At 38.4% G+C, this 20,374-nt stretch overlaps 1 protein-coding gene across 1 annotated transcript in view; it reads left to right on the forward strand.

Annotated features, from left to right (window-relative positions):
- LOC104464211 (amyloid beta A4 precursor protein-binding family B member 2) overlaps positions 1–20,103 on the forward strand; it is a 58,557-nt gene extending 38,454 nt beyond the window's left edge. The window contains exons 4-8 of the mRNA XM_010076857.1: positions 510–572; positions 1,000–1,085; positions 1,195–1,255; positions 16,678–16,824; positions 19,972–20,103. Of these exons, the coding sequence (XP_010075159.1) occupies positions 510–572; positions 1,000–1,085; positions 1,195–1,255; positions 16,678–16,824; positions 19,972–20,103 (489 nt within the window). The remainder of the gene's footprint in view (positions 1–509; positions 573–999; positions 1,086–1,194; positions 1,256–16,677; positions 16,825–19,971) is intronic.
- The last annotated feature ends 271 nt before the right edge of the window (positions 20,104–20,374 follow it).

Here is a 20,374-nt window from a genome sequence, read left to right on the forward strand (position 1 = left end):
TTGTTTTCTTGTGCTTTCTCTGTAGAAATGTTTGATTTTTACCTTGTATATCTTATCCTTGTATGTATCATTGTGTTTCAGAATTTCTAGTTCCAGTAGTGTTAGGGTCTTTTAACAACAGTGTCAATCAAATGGAAATCCTAATGTTTCCCCTTGATTGCTGTTTATCAAAGGCTGTAGCAGCTGTGGCCAACATTCATATTCAGATTCATTTTGCTTGCTTTTAAGATCATAGTTAAAGAGTAATTTCATTGTCTGTTCCTAATTTATATTAACTTTCCTTGTTTCAATCATTTGTTTTGGTAAGTAACTGTTAGAGGCATGTCTTCTCTCCCCTTTCCTCCAAATGCCATGGTATAGTGGAGTAATTAGTTGAAGTTTGAGGTGATCTGTTCCCTAACCCATCCTGTAAATATCAATGCTAACAACAGTGTCTTGTGTTTTTTTTCTTTTTCTTTTTTTTTTTTTAATCAATGTGCTTCTTCCTGTGTGAATAATTATGTGTCTAGAAACAGCCATGGAGTGATTTTGCTGTACTGAATGGGGGAAAGATTAATAGTGACATTTGGAAGGCAAGTATATTGTCAGATTTTAGAACCTTTAATAACTGTTACCCTTGTTTTTTGCATGGCAGTGGCTGTTTTTTCCCCTTTTATTTTTCCATGAATGTCATTCATAACCTAGACCAAACTGAATGGGGGTACTGCTAGGGATGTCTAGCTCACAAACATTGCTGCCTTTTCTGATCTTTCCACTTGGAATGGATTCAGTCTAAACTAGCAGGGCAACTGCCATGATGTAATGAATAAGATGCCTGCACTGAATGAAATGCAGCTTGAGAATATATGCATGCTTCTTTTCAACTTCAGCCAGAAATACTATCGCTTCTGTGCAGGGAGGATTTAATTTCCCCTTGAAATAAGAAATAACATGCTGGTGTACTTAATACTGTGTTAATAGCACTTAAGACTGTAGTAACAGTTCTGCGTTTATCTCTAGGATCTGCATGCAGCCACTGTGAACCCAGACCCAAGTCTGAAAGAGTTTGAAGGAGCAACGTTACGCTATGCATCTTTGAAGCTCAGGTACAATGAGTTCAGAAGTCTCTGTGGAATGTCCAGCTTCATTTTGTGCTGTGCTGTAATTTTTATATGATTTTAAGATTGATTTTGTCTTTTTTTTTTTCTATAACAGAAATGGTCCACAATCTGATGATGATGACTCTTGTAGTATCAACAGTGATCCAGAAGCCAAGGTCTGTAACAAGATTCACAATGGGATAACAATTAAAAATTTGCAATTGTGAGCAAAACTTGCAAGGTGCAGAATGTCTCCTAAGTTTTGAAATTAACTGCATTCCTCCTCTTGGCACAATGTAGATTGACCATACAAGACTAATTCCATCAAAGGAATTTGAAGATTTAAAGCTTCATTCAATTTGATTGGGAAAGTGTGACTTATTTTAAAATCACATGAGCCAAGAAATTGAATGTTACAGCTCAAGATTCTACTGTCCAACTCTAATAACTGACCCCTTGCACAACTGAGTTTTCTGTCCTGAGTGAGGGTTCTGTTGTTTGTCATGGCTTGTTAGCTTCCTGGTGCATTCAGTGACAGAATTTGCTCTTTGTTCTTGAGTTTGTCCCTTTATTAAGTACTCTTTCTTGTTTATGTGGCTGCTCAAACTCACAGCTAGTAACAAGGAGTTACTTTTTAGAACAAGGAATTTTGTATTTTAGAACAGAGAATGCAAGTTTGAGGATAAAATTCATAGAGAAAAATGAGGCCATTATGTGAGCAAGCACTGTAATTAAATCAGAGCCTTTACTGTTGTAATCTAAGGTTTTTGAGGAGAAAGCAGGAGCAGGTTTTGAATGCTTGTATGCATATCTCCAGATTTGTCTTGTTGATAGTTTTGCCTTGTTCTTGCATCCATTTTTGAAGATGTATGTGGTAATTTAAATAAGTGGTTTAGCTGGGCCATACACCTGCAATGACTGACAGGATCAGAAACTACTTATATGCAAGAAGACAGCATGTAACAGAGTTAATAATTGTAACGGCGTTAATGATATATTTTAGGAGAGAAAACAGACTGATCAGGGTACTTAAACTTCTTTGTCATCTTGATTACTTGGCTTGTGATGTTTAAATCAGATGTGAATAAATGTGTTTTGCTTGTCAGGCTGGCAGTTAAAAAGCAAGGGTTTCAGCTGTGCTTGTTACAGTGACAAGCACTAAATTTGGAACACAATAAATGGAGTTGGAGGAGTAATGAGCATTAGGTACCAGTCCTCAGAACCAGAAAGCTGTTCCTTTTGTGGTAAGCCTTACAGTATGGAAAGCAATAATAGGGAGGCAGTATTTTGATAAGTCTGACTCTTACCAGGTGATTTGCCCTGGCTAAAATTAGGAGCTCTTCCTGCATGGGGAACCGTGTCAGTATTTGTGTGGATGAATAGCTCGTGTCATCATCTCCCTTCCCTCTGGCTTGCTGTTTAAACTTCAAACTTTATGGAACTGATACCCCTCCAGTGTCTGTGAAATGGGTCAATGCCCAAAGCTTGTCTTGTGTCTGTCACAGCTGGTTTTGTTTCTCCTGTTTAGGCAAAATCATGCTGATGATGCTTAAAGGGGTAGTCAAAACTGAGTGCTGAAAGATTCACAGAAGTGATTGAGAGGAGCAAGGCAAGAAATAGAGGAGAAACTATACATGTTTGGGTTTGTTTGTTTTTTTTTAATCACTTGAGTCAAAGTACCTTACCTGTGTGCGTGGTCCTGTGGGTGAAGCTGAGCAGTTCTGAAGTTGCGTTGCAATAGGAGATGCAGTGGGCAGAGCTGTTCAGTGCATCTGCCTCTTCCCTGAGGATGCGATGAGAAGCTGCTGCATGGCCGTATCTCACAGGGATGTGAAGTGGTTTGGAAACAGCAGGGAAAATCCTCACCTGTGGGAAATGCTGTGGGCTATTTAATTCTCACATGGATGGGAAGGGGGTGTGGTAGGTGGATTCTTTGCTTATTTTACCCAAAACATTGTGAGACTGAAAGAAGTCTGATAGGATTTGAAACTGATGACCTGAGACTTGGAAAGTCAGATTTTTAAGATCCTTAGGCTCTCCTCTGCCACATGACATGCCTTAACTATATTTGATTGAAGCTTGCTTTTCCATGGCAGCAAGCAGAGATTTTTTCATTTCAGCATAAAAGAAGGAAGCTTTTTTGAACTCATTAAACTCTCTGTTGAAATAATTTGTTAAAATGAACTATGTTAGAGATATTTCAGAGATCATAAACCTATTTAAACCTATTAATGACAGTGGCCAGTACATTTGAAAATAAATTAAATTAAAAAATTAAAATTTCCTCCATGGCACTGAATAATGCTGTCTTTCAGGAAAGGGAACCATGCCACCTTGTGGAATGCTGAAGTAGTTGTCTTCCTCCAGATTGTAGCACTGCAGAAACGTCAGTTCTGGGAAGAGTGTGTCATATAATTCATGTAATTCTTGTAAGAAAAGTGGTTTATGTAGCCACACAGTTAAGCTTTCAAAATTGTCAATAAACAACAAATGTTGCTCTGTACATCATGTGCTTAAGATGCAGTTCAGAGCTGCATATCTTTGGCATCTTGGTGCAGGCTGTCTGCACAAGGCCATAAAAGAGAAGGGGAAGGCAGAGAAAGGGGAGAATGATTACATCCAGTTTCTTGATTTCAGTAATTTATTTAGGTAGGAATTTCTTGAAGACATGGCTCGTTGTACTTGACAAGGATCCTAATTCTGCATGTGAAACATGCACAACTGGAAATTAGTTTTGAATTGGTACTTCCCAGGAGACAGATCATAAGGCAACCTGTGCCTTCCTAATTGAGTTTCAAGGGAGGTAAAAAGATGCTTTTACCAATCCTGGACTTTAAATTACTCTGGGCTGTCTCTTTTTACATTGTTGTAAGATGTATGTGTGGCTATGTGTGAAGAAACTGAACTTCCTGAGAAACCTTTCTGTCCCTAGGAATGGGTTGAAAAATTGAAAGCTCGTGTGACCCTGTTTCTCCAGAATCTTTTCAGAATTCGCTTATTTGGCCTGATAGTTGGGGTTGCCTTTATTCTCTGGTTTTAAATCTAGTTTTCTGCTAAGGTTTAATTTAGTCATTGTGTTAAACATGGATTTTTTGTTCACATTAGCCTGTTCAGCAGAGCTTCACTTTCCAGCCTTGCTGGTTTAAAGTAGTTTCAGCTATATATCGATGTCTAAGAATGGGAAGAATGTCTTTATACCTGTGGAAGTACTAGGCAGTTGCTCCAAAAGTCTGTTTTCTGCTTTAGAAACCAGTCAGTGCTCAGGATCTCAAAAGAAAGGAGAAGACTAGTTCCAAGAGGGGTAGTGGTAGGAGATGCTGATACCAGGTATGTAAATTTAATTACTTAACTGTAGGTGAATGAAAACACAGTTGGAGACATGGGAAGTGAGTTGGTGATGAACTGTTACAAATACCTGAACATTAGGGATTAACCAGTTGAGCTTTTTGGAGTGATGTAGGGGATGTTTCCAACAAGCTGACTTGTCAAACCACTTGTGGCTGACGTGAAAGTGGCCTGTGAATAGCACTGTCAAAATAATATTAGAAAATACTATGTGCCCCTCAAAGAGTTAAAGTCCATCTGTCTGCTTCCTATGCAGGCAAGTGTTTTGGAGACATCCTACGTTTGCTTGCTCCTTGTCTTTTCCAGAAAGAAGTATCCTGGACCATTAGTAAATAATCAGCGTGTCTCCTTGGTGATGCAGATGAGTCTGATTTCTGATACGCATGAAAACTTAACCAGAGAGGAGGAGCTTTTGCCATCTCTAGTAATTCCAAGAAAGGATCTTCTTTTCACACTGAAGTCCGTAATTCTCTCTCATGGTCAGAGTAGCTTCTAAAATCGTTGGTGCAAACAGGAAGTATTGAACATTTTCCAGCAGTTTCACAGTTTGCCTTGTGCTTCATATAATCTTATCATGAGCACGTGAAAAACTATGAAGAGCCTCAGTTAAATTAATTTCAATTAATAGACTAAAATTAATCAAATCTGAGGAGTTTATTCTATCTTAAGTCTCCTTACAAAAAGAAGATTAAAACTAGAAGAGAAATTAGGCATCTTCAACAGTTTTTCTTCCAAAAAGGTACTACCTGGTTTTGAAGTAGGAATTTGTTTCTTTCAAAAAAAAAAAAAAATCCTTGGTTTTCATTCCCTTGGAAGTAGGATCTGTTACAGGGTAGAGGCCTAGAAGAAATCTTGAACCCATTCCTTTACACTTCTAGGGAACCACAGTATCCCTATGTATTAATTTCAAGTTTCTTAAATGCTTTTTTGGGGGAGGTTGTCTTGGCTAGTCTTATTGACAAACTGATTCAAGTATTACTTTCCTTTGATGGTCAAAAACCTTTTAACCTAAATGTTTTGCGGCCATTTTTTATCCTCTTATTCTATGTTTAGCCACCTTCTAGTGCATTTATAGCAGGCAATTATGTCTCTTCTTCAGCTTAGTTTTATTAAAGTAAACAAGCCAAGTGCTTTTAATTATTCATAATGAAGTCAGGAGGGTTGCCATCTTCTTATGAGTCTCTTTTTTCCTGACTGTTGTAGCAGCTCTGTGTTTTCTGTTTTTAATTTTTAACTATGGGCAATTTGTTTTTTACTTTGGGTGGAGATTTTCCAGCGTCTTGTAGAGTAGCTTTAAAGCGTCCATATTCTCTATTGGAAAGTTCTTGGCACATGATTTCGTTTACTTTTTCAACTCCTGAGAAGGTAATCATTTTAGTTGCAACTTAAGCCATAATTATATTCAATGTTTATAAGTTTACAAGAGTAAGAGGAAGTTCTTGTCTTCATCTCAACAATTTGAATAGCACCTTGGTCAGGAGAGGGGACTTGGTTGCTTTGTTTTGGGTTTTTTTTGTTTGGTTGGTTTTTTGTTTGTTTGTTTGTTTTTTGTTTTGTTTGGTTTTTTTCAAATAATCTTCTTGCCAGTAACTGAAAGTTTCTTGTGAACAGCAGAATTTTGTATTTTGGGGATTAGCCTCAACAGTGTGTACACAGTTCTTTTAACACTAAGCTATTGCCAGTGGAAAATTGTGCCTTTGGAAATACTGTTTTTTTGTATTGATGAGGTGGTGTGGAAATGCAGGAAAACTTTTACAAAATACAGGAAGGCAGGTTATGCTTAGTGCTCATGGATCTTCCTTAAATTATGTTCTTAAGTATTTTAAATCAAAAGAACTATAGAGTAAGCTTAAAAAAAAAAAACCCAAAAAACAAAAACATTTCCTTTTGGTATTGGCTTATTTTGGGCTTTCAGAAGGAAAAATTATAATCTGGGAATAAAGTCCATAAAAAAAAACCAAGCAAAAGCCCAAACTAAAACCAAAATAAACATTGTAGTGTTTGGGGATTAGGGTTTTTTCCTTTTTTCTTTCAAACACAAAAAGGTGCTTTTAGGGTTTCCCCCCCCCCCCATCTCACTATAATATATTCATACTAGTAGCTTTCAAAACTATGAGTCAAAACACAGATCTTCTGTTTGAAACATGCAGTGAATAATCAAAGAGATGTCAGTCTTAACAATCACCATAGTATAGCAAATATTTATCCATCTTTCCATCCTTGCAGCTTCTGGGTAGCAGTGGAGAGTGATGGGGTGGCAGTTTCTAAACTGGTTGGTTGGTTCTGAGTCTGGCTGTCTACCATTAGCATCATTAAGGCACCCACCCCCTCAGCTGTGGAGATGCTGCAGGTAAATGATGCAGGTGCTTGAAAACATTCTGCTTTGAAAGCAGTTTTAGAAATAGCAGACTGAAGCACTAAAATACACCTCCTCAACAATTTTTGAAATAGTGTTCTTTTTGATTGTGTACATTAGAACTTTTGGAGAGTGTTTGATCATTCACTCTCTCCGTCGTATATTGCTATTGGCGTCTATTGTGTCATTAGGTGATGTTATAAGTGACAGTGTCGTGATGTGAGGTACATCATAAAACAGATACCCATGTAGAGGATATTTGTTTCCACCTTGTCTCTGAATGGACTCTTGTTTGTAATCAAGTATAAAGATTAGTCCACAGCAGAGGAAGACGTAGTGTTTGTCCCAAATCTAAGTGATTACTTTTTTAATGGTATGCAGAGTTACAATATGTTTAATTGTTATAATATATGTATAATATAAATATCTGGGATAATGTAGTTTAATTCCTTGAGCCCTTCAAGATTTATAATTAGATCCTGCAAAATTTTACATGTCTTTCACTCTTAGAAATCCCACGTATCTCTGGGATCTAATTAGATGCAAACCTTTCATGCAGGATCAGGACATTGACTTGTAATGAGATTTTACTCTTAGCCTTCCTTAGAAAAATATATCACAAAGCCATTCCTCATGTGAAAGAGAATGGAAACAGCTTTAAAATCTACCATTAATTTCCAGGTTTGTAACACAATAATTATGTCTTGAATTTGGGGGCATTATCAGTATTTGCTTTATTCAGATGTACTGTACAAGAGATTTGCATTGGACTGCCGGATTTCTCCAGAATTGGGAAAAGAGAAGATAAAATATAAGAACACTTTTGTTTCAAATTAAATCAAAATATCTTCTTGGCCTCTAAAGTTCCAGTATTGACAGCAACTTTGTCTGCCGCAGGTCTGTTGACCAGGAATCATTGGGAGTAGTAAGAACATAGATAGCAATTACGTTACAGGAGGATAAATTATGCAGATGGGAGCTGTGTGGGTCACACTTTTCCTTTGAAGCAATTACCACCTTGTGAGTGCCATGAGTGGCCATGTTGCGTGGGCTGTTTTAGGTGCAGGCCACTGACAGCTCTCCCTGTGGAGAGGTAGCCTCCCTAGCTGCCCGCTGGCTGGGGCAGCACTGGAACACATCTCGCTGTATACAACCATTTGACAAACATGGCTGTTGTGCAGAACACAATAAAAACCTAGCTGCTGCTCTTAGAGGTATTTTTTTCCTTGGAACAATCTGCACTTTCTAATATTATGATGTTTCTTATTTTTAAGTGGTTTCAATCACAATTTATTCACTGCTCTGTGGTGCAGCACAGTAAGCTTTCTGGGCCTGCAATACTTTGTGTGTGACTGATGAAGGAGTCAGGAGTGGACAGAAACCAGGGGAAGAAGCAGTCTCCATCATATTCATGTCCCGCAGGCAAAAAGCTCCTCTTGCTGTTCTGCAGACCGATGGATTTGGTGTGTCGGGAGCTCCCAGTTTAGTTCAGCCTCTGCTGGTGTTGCAGGCAGACCTCCCCATCAGCTTGCTGGCATCTTTGCTAATACACAGGTAATCACAGCTTGCAGCCCTTCATACTCCCCACTGGAGACCAACCATTTCACCTTTAAAAACAATATATAGCCTCTGGCAGCTCCCGCTTTAGAACAGCGTGTCAATCATAAACTGCCTCTTGAATATCTGGTCATCATCTGGCTGTGACAAAATGAACTGCTCAGATTAAATTTTTGTATTTCTCTTCAATTATTTACATTTGCTTGCCAGTTTAGGGTGGCTCATGGAAGTAGCCTGTTCTATTGTGCAATGTCACGAAGTTTATCATTCAGTTGCATAGACTTTTAAATGAAAAAAAATGCAGAGTACATACTTAAGTGTGTGTGTGTATATATATATATAATATAGATGTAAGTATGCTATATATATTATATATAATATATACACAGTTTAAAAACAGCATGGTTACAGCCCTGGTGGGTTATTTGTCCATTGTGGACCTGCTGAAAGGTACATTTATGGGGGAAGTTAATTTAAACATCAGTTAAAATGGAACATTGTGTTGAATGACAGAGCAATATTCGGATAGCTCTAGCAAGTATTTGTATTTATTTTGGTGTGTGTTCTAGCTCTAAATTTCATTTTAAAGGAACAGAGGTCTTGCTTGGTAAAATTTCCTGTATTTCAGCAAAGAGAAAAAGGAGTGGGAGGTAATATTTACCTCTAAAGAGATTTAAAAACATGAGATATGCGGTACATTGTCATGTCATGCTGCTACTACATGGGTATGCATTATTCCATATGCTTGGAGGCAATCGCTCTGTGGTGCTGCAGGGAGACAGTGTGACAGTAAGTGGGTCCTCAAATATAGGAGGCCCACCAGGGCTCAAGATTTCTGGACATGGGATTCATGTTAATTCGAGTCTTTTTCAAAGAGTGGGAACTGGTCAAAAGTGATTTCACTTCATTGGCTTACAAATCCTGTCATAAACTTAGTTTCTGCAGAAAATAAGTTACTCTTAACAATGTTGCTTCTAAAGACATGTGAAATCCTGACTCTAGTGATGACAGAAGGTTTTTCTCCATTGAATCAGTAAGGTCAAGAGTTCACCTAAAGGATTATTCTCTTTTTTTTTTTTTTTTTTAAAGTTGGATGTCATACATATTACCTTTGAAACTATGCGCCACCATACTGAATAAAGTGCTGCTGGCTGCACTAGAACCGCTTATATCTATGAACCTGCAGAAGAACCCTCATCAGAAAAATAAAACAATTAAGGTTAAAGATAGTAAGTGCAGAGCATTCGTTTTTAAGAAATGAATGCACACATTCTTTCGTGTTCTGTAAACACCTACAGGGCTTGTGTTTACTGACAAAGCATATGTTTGTTTGTTGGGGTCGTTTTTGTGTGTTGCAGAAAAATGAAACCTGCTTGAGCTATACTAACAGTTCAGTTATTCTGTAAGATATAACCTAATTTGAGCATCGTTCCGACAATCATCCTTTATTAATTCCTGATGAAAAATATGACTGCCTTTTCTTCACTGAGGAAGCAATTTTTTGTTTCACTGTATTAAAATGAAACCCAGAACACCCTTAATAGCTCAAAGAAAAGTCCATAAACCCATCCCTTTAGAATGTGAAGTCAAGGTATCTGCAAAGCATGTAAAATCAAAGCCTGTTCTTTACTGAGAACACTGGAGAAAAGAATAAGTTGATTTTAATTTCTGCTTCAGAACTACATATAGCAAAAGGGTATTAGTAGAGAATAAGAGTGTCCATTCAGTTTCTGCTAAACTGACTGGATTTTTTACTTGACTCAGAAATACAGTAATGAATAAGAAATTGGGATTCAAAAAATCTTGAGCCAGCACAATGGTCCTGCAACATTTTCTTGCCTTGATAGAGTATATTTGACCTCTGGCTGTAAGCCACTGAGACAGATGTATTAAACTCAAAAAAAGAGGACTTTTGTTATCTCACACACTGGAGCATGTGAGTCTGGAAAAAAATTAGACTGTAGTGTCTTGGAGGGTAAGGGACTATGAAAGCAGGAATTTCAATATTGACCTGCTCTCGAAAAGTATTTTATTTTAGAGGTTATTTTACAAAATTTGTAAAGCCCTCATATTTTATTCCACAAAAGTTTAGTTTACAGTAATCTGCTTGACATAGCAATAATTAGTGGATTTCTGAATTCTGTTGTGATCTGAATATGTGTGCTCATTTTTGTACAGTATCCACATTTTTGGCAATTCAAATAATACAACATGAACTGCAACAGAAAGATGGAAGTATTGAAAAATGTTAATTTTTTTTATTCTGCATTTTGAATTTTTTGTAATTAAGAATTTTGGTGTGCCAAACTGTCAGTATTCTTGTGAGAAGATGGATGCATTGCAGTCTATTCAGATCAGTTAAAAGAAAATGTTCATTAATTGTGTAAGATCTCTTTATTCTTTTGTTACTCAGTTTAGCTTTGATCATCTCCAACATTTTCGTGTGGAGTCAATGCAAGCTTTCTCCATGTATAGCAGGCAAATACACTGGGCCATATTTCTGTCTTGGAATAGGGCAGCTATACTTTAAGATACTTGGTGTTCCAAAGCATAAAATAATTATAAGTTTTTTTAAACTATTAGATAAAATGTAAGTGGAATTACCAAGATTGTGTTGCCCGCATAAGAAACAGTTAATTATGTGACCTACATGCTGTGTCTCAGGCACAAGCCTGCTCAGTGGTCTGTGATAAAAGGCCCTATTAAATACTGTAATGATTTATGTGTGTCTGCAGAGAGATACAACTTCTAAAAAGGAAAAACATAAAGGGAAACAAAGGGAAATCCAAGTCCTTTAGGCTCAAAAGTAGAGAAGAAATTAGTAGCACAGAATTAAATCATCAAGGCAAACATGCTCTAATGTAGATGTTCACAGTGGCTAGCAACAGCTGTGTGATCTGAAAAACAATCAGTCCATATATTCGTAATGTTCATTAGTTTGTTCTCAAACTGATGTTCTAATTCGATTTTTCCCTGTAATGGGATCTTTCTACCCATGCTCTTAGGATCCATCCAGTTTCCAATACTAATCTGCCATCAGTCTTGTGTAGTTGATCTCTTGTGTTCTGTCTAGTACGGGATTGTATCTGCTTTGGGTTTTTTGAATTTTTTTTTTTAAGATGCATGCTTAGCACTACATGAGGCAACAGCTAGAGTGTGGCATTTGCTCTGCATGTTGTGGCTCTGCGTTCCTGTCAAAGCTTTGGATTTCCAGAGTTCTTCCTGGAAAAGCTGCTGCAGAGCAGAACTTACCCTGTGGTGAAGGTTTTGCAATGACAAAGAGCAGAAGTGTGAACCACAGTTTATTCATTCTTTCAAACCTAAAACTCCCCCAGCTTTAGGCAGTGTTTTATATCAGAACTGCACTGCAAGGGACAATTAAAGAGCTTGGATTGCAGCATTTATGAGTTTGTTTTTTGGCTACAGATCTTTAACCCTGAAACATGAATTGGATTTGCAGCCATGCAAACATATGTTCTCCAGAACTGTAAAACTGACCGGTAATACCTGTGTTTCCATTTCTGTTCATTTGTCTTTTCAAAGGGCAGCATGTAATAACATGGACTTTTTTTTCCCTGTGGCCTTTTTTCCCCTATATATTTTCTTTGCACAATGTCCTATGTAGCTTAGCAGGAAATGTGAAGTTTCCAGTTGAGATAAAAAGTTTGTTGACATACTGTGGTTTAAACAACACTTTTTCATTCGCCTATCTCAGACACACAGTAGTGTCATTGATCCTTTCCCATCCTAAACAGCAGTAATCTAAATGCAGTATATGGTTCCTAAGTCTGTCTTTCGTCCTGCTGTATTTGTCAGCTTTCTTTGGTTTTCTTCAAACCTCGTTTTCTTTGCCAGCTCTCGGAAAGAGTCTGGGGACAGTAGACTGAAGCAGATAGGAAAATCATGTTTCACTTATTTTATTCAGATATGTTCTTGTAAATGGTCCGTTTTAGAGTTTTGATTTTAAGATAAAGCAGGCACAAAAAACCTGAAGATCTTGTTTTGTAAGGTAATGCTAAGAATGTATAATGTGATAACAAGCGTTATTTGTTTATTCTCCAAGGGAAAAGAGAAATTAGGTAGACTACTGAAAGCCAAAAATTGGCATCTGGATTATGAAATTTATGATTTTCCAATAACTATGACTTGCCAGTAATTATCTGTGAGCCTTGAGTAGAGGTACTTAACCAACCGGCATCACCAGGAATGTTTGTTTTACTAAGCTTGTAGACTCTTAGTCAGGGAGAGCTGCACTCTAGTTTTCAGCTTGACTTGTTTTGACTCTAGATCTTAATTCCAGGAGAAAAGAGGGTGTATTAGAAAGCTCTTTCAGGTCAAAGGAAGCACATTCTCTCTTGGCTAGTAAGTACTGTTGGTGGAAGCTGAGGAACCATGATGCTGGATTAGTGTGCTAGAGAACTAGGCAATTCGGCTGTCATGGCTAGCTCAGCTAGCCCTGGTTTAACAATTAGGTCATATCTGATTGGAGACACTAAGTGGTTTGTTTCTGCTGGGTTTTGTGTTCTGTTGTTTTAAAGAGTACCTCTGAGTCAAATAATTAAGGGAGGAGGAAAAACCCACCACCAATAAAACACAAAGTGGATCTTTTTAGAAGAGAGATCTACAATTGCTGGCAATATGCAGAGAGAGACACAGGCATGCAGCCATCCCCACCCCCACCATAGGGGGGTGTGTGTGTGTATGTATATATATATATACTTTTATTATACTGATGATAAAAGAACCATAGTATCATGTTACTCTGAGTCTTCGTATTTTCTAGTGCTGAAATGTGCATGAAAGTCTGCAATCACTTCCCAGTCATGACAGCACATGTATTCAGTTAGAGCCAACCAAGAAATAGAAGATTGTTCGTCTTAAAGTGTATTTTCAGCAAAAGAATGTTTCTTGTGTGTGTATACTCAGGGAAATAGGTATTATGCTGCTTTGTGGATGGGGTGTCGAGTCTTTCTAGGTTTTATTGAGAAGTTTTTTTATTTGCAGTGAATCTTTGGGAAATTGGTTTGTTCTGATGAAGCTGTTCTGAAGAATTTTATTTGGGTTATGGTAAGGCCTTTGTGTAAAACACACACAAAAACTTGTCAGGTGCCAGAAACCAACAGTTTCTCACCTCAATGGAAAGCACCAAGAGGGAATGGAAGCAGGGAAGGAAGCTAAGCCATTCACATGGAGGGGAATACATGGGATGAACAACAAGAGTCTCCCGTTCAGTGCTCTCTACTGTCATGACAGTAGGCTACAAAGGGAAAGAAATACAGTGGATGCCACCACTGGAGAAATTAAAATATAGAATAAAAATGACCACAAAAAAAAGCCCAACCAAAACAGTCCACCATCTTTACTAGTAAGAGATCTGCCTGCATGCCAGCATGCCAGCTTGAGCTGGTTATCCTTCATCAGTTTTTTGTCTTCTTAAGATATGCTCTGTTCAGTGCTAGGACTGTATTTGTCTCTGTGTCTGGAAAGCAGCTAACAATTTGCAGACGGTGTTGAGATATGAAGAATAATGCTTATATATTTAGTTTTTCATGTCTTCTAAGCTAATTTAGAAAAAGTTTTCTCTGCTAGTTCTCTGTTGTTCAATGTAATTTTGAAATACTTGTAAAAACTCTTTTTTCTGGCACAGTAACAATCTGTATTTTAAAAGCTTACAAAGATAAATATTTATTACCCCCGTGGGCATCGCAGCACTTTTAGCAAGATTTATGAGTGTCTGATGTGACAAAACCAATCCTGCAATCTTGAGATTCAATGACCTTAATAATTACTAAAAAATGGATACTTTAGTGTCTCGTATAGCCCTGAAGTGAAGAGCACCCCTGAGTGGTGACCTCTGCTTTGTTTCATCTTTCACCACCTCCTTCATCTCCCGTTAAGATCTGAAAGCCAGCACTTTTGTGGGTTTCCATCAGAGCTGGGTCAAGAAGCAGTAGCGTAGGAGAATTTGCATATCAGTTTCCTTGTTTACAAAGAAAAAAAAAATCCACAAAAAATCTGGAAACATGAGGCTTTAATACTTTACCCATACTCACAAAAGGTTTTAACACAATTTGCAGGGTGCGTTTGCTGTCTGATGCCTTAGATGAGATACATCATTAGTGACTTGTACAAGAGGCAGGCTCTCAGGCTGGGTTTTCTGCATGGTGAAGTAGGCTGGAGGAGTGCGTTGTGCAAGCTGAAGGAAAGCTGAAGGAGGAGAGAAGTTTTAAAAGGAAGGAGGAATAAATTAATCTTTTTCCCACTGATGAATTTTATTCTTCCCTTAGCTTACCAAAGTTGACATATTATGCATATTTAAAATACTTCAGTGTTTTGGGGTCTTTTTTTGAGGACAGTGGTTCCCAAATGGCACACCAGTGATGGTGCCTGAGCTTGATCTACTCACTGACTTCACAGCAGTTTTTAGAAAGTGGCAAATGAATATTCAGTATCTGCTTTTGAACTCTGAAGCTGATTTATTTACTGCATCTCAAGAAGAGGGATTAACTGGTAACTCCAATGTGGACCTGCTGTTGCTGTTCCTGGGCTGTGTGCAGGTGTGGGCAGGGTCCCACTGGAGGCAACAGGGCTCCCAGCAGTCACCAGTGCCGGCTTCCTTCAGGCAGCTCCCAGGATCATTGCCTGCTTTCTCAAGACCTGCAGGATGCTGCTGACAGAAAAGAGAGCTCTGTGGCACAAGGCAGAAGCGCTGGACAATGAGCTTTGGTCTTTGCAAGGTGAAAATTGAGCAGAGTACCTGCCAGGGAACTGGATTGACTGAAATAATTGCAAGTCAGTTTGCCAGAACAGCATGGCATTTCAGGACGGTATAACAAGACACATATGAATTTCCCAAGAAACATATGAATAACACCAAAGCAAGCAGGGTGCCAAGGACTGAGTACGAACTGACACCAGTACTTGATCTTTCTTGGCAAGGGGAGGCTCAGGATGAAAGAACCGAGATGTTATACAATGGCAGATTTCCAGTTATTAATTGTAAATTGTCTCACTTCTACTTCTGGAAGTTGTGCCTGCCCAGTCCTGCATCTCTGTAGACAGTGTCATGGTTAGCAAAAAGTCTTTGGAAGTAAGAAGTGAATGCAACTTCATGTCAGTGCTGGTACTCTATCTAATCACTGAATCGAGCAGAGTTGCAGGGAAACCAGAGCTTGGAGATGAGGTGGGGTTTGATTTGGTGATGTTCAGTGGCAACGTCTGTTGCCATATTATACCTAGAATATAGCAGGAATTTGGTATGTGGTCATTCAGGAACTATTATTGCTGAACCTTTAGGGACAGTCTTAAATGTCTGGTTTGTCTACTAAGGAGGTACAACAGTGTGTTGTGCGTCCTTTCCTGGTGGTGCATTGCCATTTGAGAGTGAGATACCCATAATGTCCTGTGGAGGAAATTTTGGTCTCATAGACAAACTCCCATTGACTTATTGTGCGATGTCTGTATTTCACCCACCCACCGTAAAGCCTAAGAGCAAATAATGTGGAGTTTTTTTCAGAATTAAAGCTTTTTATTTTCTACCTTAATAAATGTAGGTTAAGGATGGTGCTGTTCAATTTCTCCCATTTTGTTTTGTTTGCAAAAAGCACTATATGTGGAAAGTAATGTCGCCTTGGCTTGTTCTGCCAACTGAGTGCTCTAGTTGGCTAAACATCCTTCTGCTAAAAAACTGTATAATTAGATTTTTTTATTTTAAAGGCCATTTTTAATTTCTTCTAGTGAAAACCTACTTTCCTCTTACGATAGCTAATATTTTTGTTAGTGCGTTGAAAGTGTCAGTGTTTGCTACCGTAGTTAAACTTACTATAGAAATGATTGCTGTAATGCAAAAAAAAATTTACTTTTCTGGTTAACAGAGTGTGAGTGTGGACCTCACAACAGACATAATCCAATAGTATTTTCTTTTCAATTAGAGGTCTCCATAATAGCTAAAATTTCAATTCTACTGTGTCTATAGTTGAGTTTTTTCCTTTATTTCTCTGTGTTTGTGTTATGTCCTACTATTTATTGATCCCTTGTTTCCTCCTTTATATATTAACAAAAGTATTTTATTGTTACCTCTACAGATACCTTTCCTGGCAAGTCATGTATTCTTCTTTGTTCCTTTGAATTTTTTCGCCTTGCCATTCTCAAAATATATTTTAATTTACTTATCTTTGAGCATAAGCTCATCTACAAGGCCTTGATTTTGTTCCCCTCCTAGCCGGGAATCTTTAACCTTAAACTGACTAGTTTTGTTGCATGACAAAATTTCCATAGCCGGATACAGCAGCATGTTGTGTGCTCCAATACATGTTCAGATATTTTCTGATTTCTTTTCAGTGCTTTGCTGTGCGATCTCTGGGCTGGGTGGAAATGGCAGAAGAAGATCTGGCTCCTGGAAAAAGCAGTGTTGCTGTGAACAACTGCATCAGACAACTCTCTTACTGTAAAAATGACATCAGAGACACTGTCGGCATTTGGGGAGAGGTAAGAATGGGCTGATCTTCTCCTCCTCTTGGAACATCCCTCTTGTGTTGTAAAACATCTTGAAAGAACAGCTCTGTAAGCAAATATGAAGGAAGCTATTGTGGTATTGTGAAGGAAGGTATTGTGGTTTGGAATAAGAGGTGTGCTGGGGACAGGTGAAGGACTGGAAGGTGTGGAGGGATCAGTAAGTGAAACAAGAAGAAAAGAAAAGCTGGGGTTATAGTGGTGGGACATACAGAGGACATAGAAGACAAACCCACAGAAAAACATCTTCATTATTTGATTGTTCATGGAACAATAAAACTTCAACAAAATCTCATTCTCTACCTCTCTCCTGACATGTTTTCAGGATTTACTACACAAGATCGGAATGCAAAAGTCATGTTAGAGTGAATGTTGTAACCTTCACTTGGGTGATTTAAGAGAAACAGTACTGCCAAAGAGAAGAGGAATTAAAAGAAAGACTTGTCTATTTCAGTAAAAAATTTAAGGAAAATATCCTTTGGTCTCCCAAATTACTGTTCTCGTCTAAGGCTTGAGTTCAGTGTCCTGGCTATGACCATAACAATGCAGAGATGCTACAGAGGAGCGATGGGGAGAAAGTGCCTGTTTAAAAATGGAAGTGATGTTTCATGGGACACATTTAGAGTGCCCTATTTATTTCAAGTAATTTCAGAAGGGTTTTTCTATGTAAGAAACGGATATTGTATGTATAAATGAACAAGATAATGTTGATCTCCATTTTTCTTACTTCTGGGAACAGTTTTATGTAGTTAATATAGCTAGACAAGCAATTAGAGGTGTGTCAGACATGGACTTACTGCTGACCCTGTGAGGGAAGAAAACCCCGCTCTCTTTACATGTGTGTAATCCCATGCATTTTTCAGATGACAGAGCTTTGATCAGCTTGAAATTTATCATTTACTTTGAAATTGTGTGCTTTATTCTGGTTTAAGAGTTGTTGTTCACATTTTTTCCATATTTCTTCCTGTCAATCCCATTGTTCTTTGTTGGAAACCCTTGCAGGTTTTCAAGCCAAACTGGTGAAAAGTTTTGGTCCTCTTGAATGGAAGTTTTAATTAAGAATGCTATTCATTACAAAAAAAAAAAAAAGCCTGACAGAACAAGAGAGACACTGTGCTTGAATAGGTGGCCCCTGAAGTAAATTGTCTTCTTGATTTTAAAAGAAATCATTAGAACCACATTTTTCTGCTGGCAATGTAATGCTTCAAGAGTGATTGGAAGAGGCATGTTTTAGAGAGGAATCTGAAAGAAGTTTGCTCGTCACTGACATATCAGATGGAGCACATACGGCAGAAATCTATTATGAAGCTAGAACTGATGATTGCAGGTAGAAGTTTTAAGATTGCCTAAAGATTTATTTTAGCTAGAATGTAATGGCAGTAAAATCGGGACTAGGACCATTCCTGAGTTTTCATGGTTTAAAAACGCAGAATAAAACCCAAAAACCCCACACACCCTGGGTAAAATCCTGACCTTACAGAAGCTTTGTCACTTGCTTTAATGTGGGACTTCATGCCCTCTGCTAGAAATTCCCTGTAAATTTCTAACTTCCATGGTTCTATAAAATCTTAAGAAAAAAACTGCAACTCACCTATTTGTGTTGCTACTTTGTCATCCATTATATTCCTATACATTACAAAGTCCTCACATGAAAAAGATACATTGCTGCCATTGATCTATATACCACAGTATATAACACTTCCCTGAAAGGCTGCTGGGATCAGTCTTTCTTTCCTTCGTTCACTTTCCCCATGCGGCTCTTCCCGTGAGAGCCTTCATCATCTTGGACCATCAGATCTCTGCAGCTCTTCAGCAGCCTGAGACATTGATGCTTATGGTCGAGCTCACAGTCTGTCTAAATTATTTCTTCTTTCCCTCTGCAGTGTTTTAATCTCTAAAATAGGTTCGTATAATAACCTCTCCCATACCACTCTTGGTGCTTGCGCTGCCAACTCTGTGTCACGGCTCCCTTAGAATCCCTGCTAGGAGATTTGGGGGTGGCAGAGGTAGCTGACAGTGCCTGCCCCTTGCTGCCTACCCTGAAAACCCTAGAATTAGGCCTTCCCAGGGTGGCATGAATGTGTGTCTTACACAGACACAAAATTAGATGTCATTAAGACTTGAGCCACTGTAACCAGGTGGAAAGAGGGTTTCTGTGTCACTGAGGTGAAGAAGAAGGTCGTTTTTGAAATATTTGTCAGTAGGAAATCAGACCCTTTCTGTTCATTTATAGATTCTGGCACAATAGAAAGGAAGCAAATTACTCTATATTTAGCTGATAGCTCCCACCTTCTTCTTCTTATTGTCAGCAGGAGCTTGTCTTACCTCTTGGCAATAGGTCCAGGATCATTTCTGTGGGATCTCACAGCCTGCAGAGTAGGTGTGCAGCCTCTGAGAAGAGAGCTGTTAGATGTGATACAAGAGGCAGCAGACCTTTTGCAAATAGTAGACATGGAGGAAGATTAGCATTTGTGAATTGGCATGAAAAGAAAATTGCCTCTAAATTTGTTTCCTCTAAGGGGAAAAAGCGTTCTCCTTGTTCTTACATGCCAGAAGAATTAGGGAGAAATCCTGGCTCCAGGATTCTGCAGTCACAGGCAGAATTCACATTCATGTCTTCATGCTAGGTTTTCCCCTTTAATTAATCTTTCTTCAAAGGGTATCCCGCAAGTCCTTTGACATGTACAAATTGCTGCCTGTTCCCATGACCCATTGGTTAAAGTTTAAGGAGACAAAGCACATTGTTTGAAGGAAGAAACTCTGCCTTAAGAGTACAGGTTTTGATTTAAGCTTTTACCATTAAGACAGTTCTTGAATTCTCATATATTTGTAAGAATTTACTGGAGAAAGGATAAACACATAATTTCTTGAGTAACTTAGGGTTGAATGAGTCAAACAGTTACACTTAAAAGACATCAAAGCTTTTTGTGATTGGGATTGCTTAAAAATACGGCAGTAGCAAGATACTATCTTAATCTTTTTCATGCCGGAAGTAAATGAACTTGTTTTCAATTGCTGTTGGAAACTTTGAGTAAATTAAGAGGATGCAAGTCTAAACAGCATAAGCATAACACCTTGATCCCTGGGATGTACTGTGTAACTGTACTTTGTCTGGAGTTGCAGGGCAAAGACATGTATCTTATACTGGAAAATGACATGCTGAACCTGATTGACCCCATGGACCGCACAGTTCTTCATTCACAGCCCATTGTGAGCATCCGAGTCTGGGGTGTGGGTCGTGACAATGGCCGGTGAGTCCTCACTCTCCTTATCCCTCTTGACTTGGTGCTGTTTCTGTCTGCTGATACAGAGTACAAATACACTCAGAGCAAGTTAGTTATCAAACCTATTCATTTCATTAAGTAGTTGTGTCCCGGGGGCTGTGAGAGGATGGGTAAATTCTTTTTCCTGCTGGTGTTACTTTTTAAAATCTCTGCTTTTCATAGTTTATCACTTATATGCTGTTTTGCTAAATCTGTATTGACCAAACCTTTGAGATTAATTCAGCCAGGTGCATAAAACTGCA

Source organism: Pterocles gutturalis, unplaced genomic scaffold, assembly GCF_000699245.1.
Source record: "Pterocles gutturalis isolate BGI_N339 unplaced genomic scaffold, ASM69924v1 scaffold6838, whole genome shotgun sequence".
In the NCBI taxonomy this organism is placed as follows: domain Eukaryota; kingdom Metazoa; phylum Chordata; class Aves; order Pterocliformes; family Pteroclidae; genus Pterocles; species Pterocles gutturalis.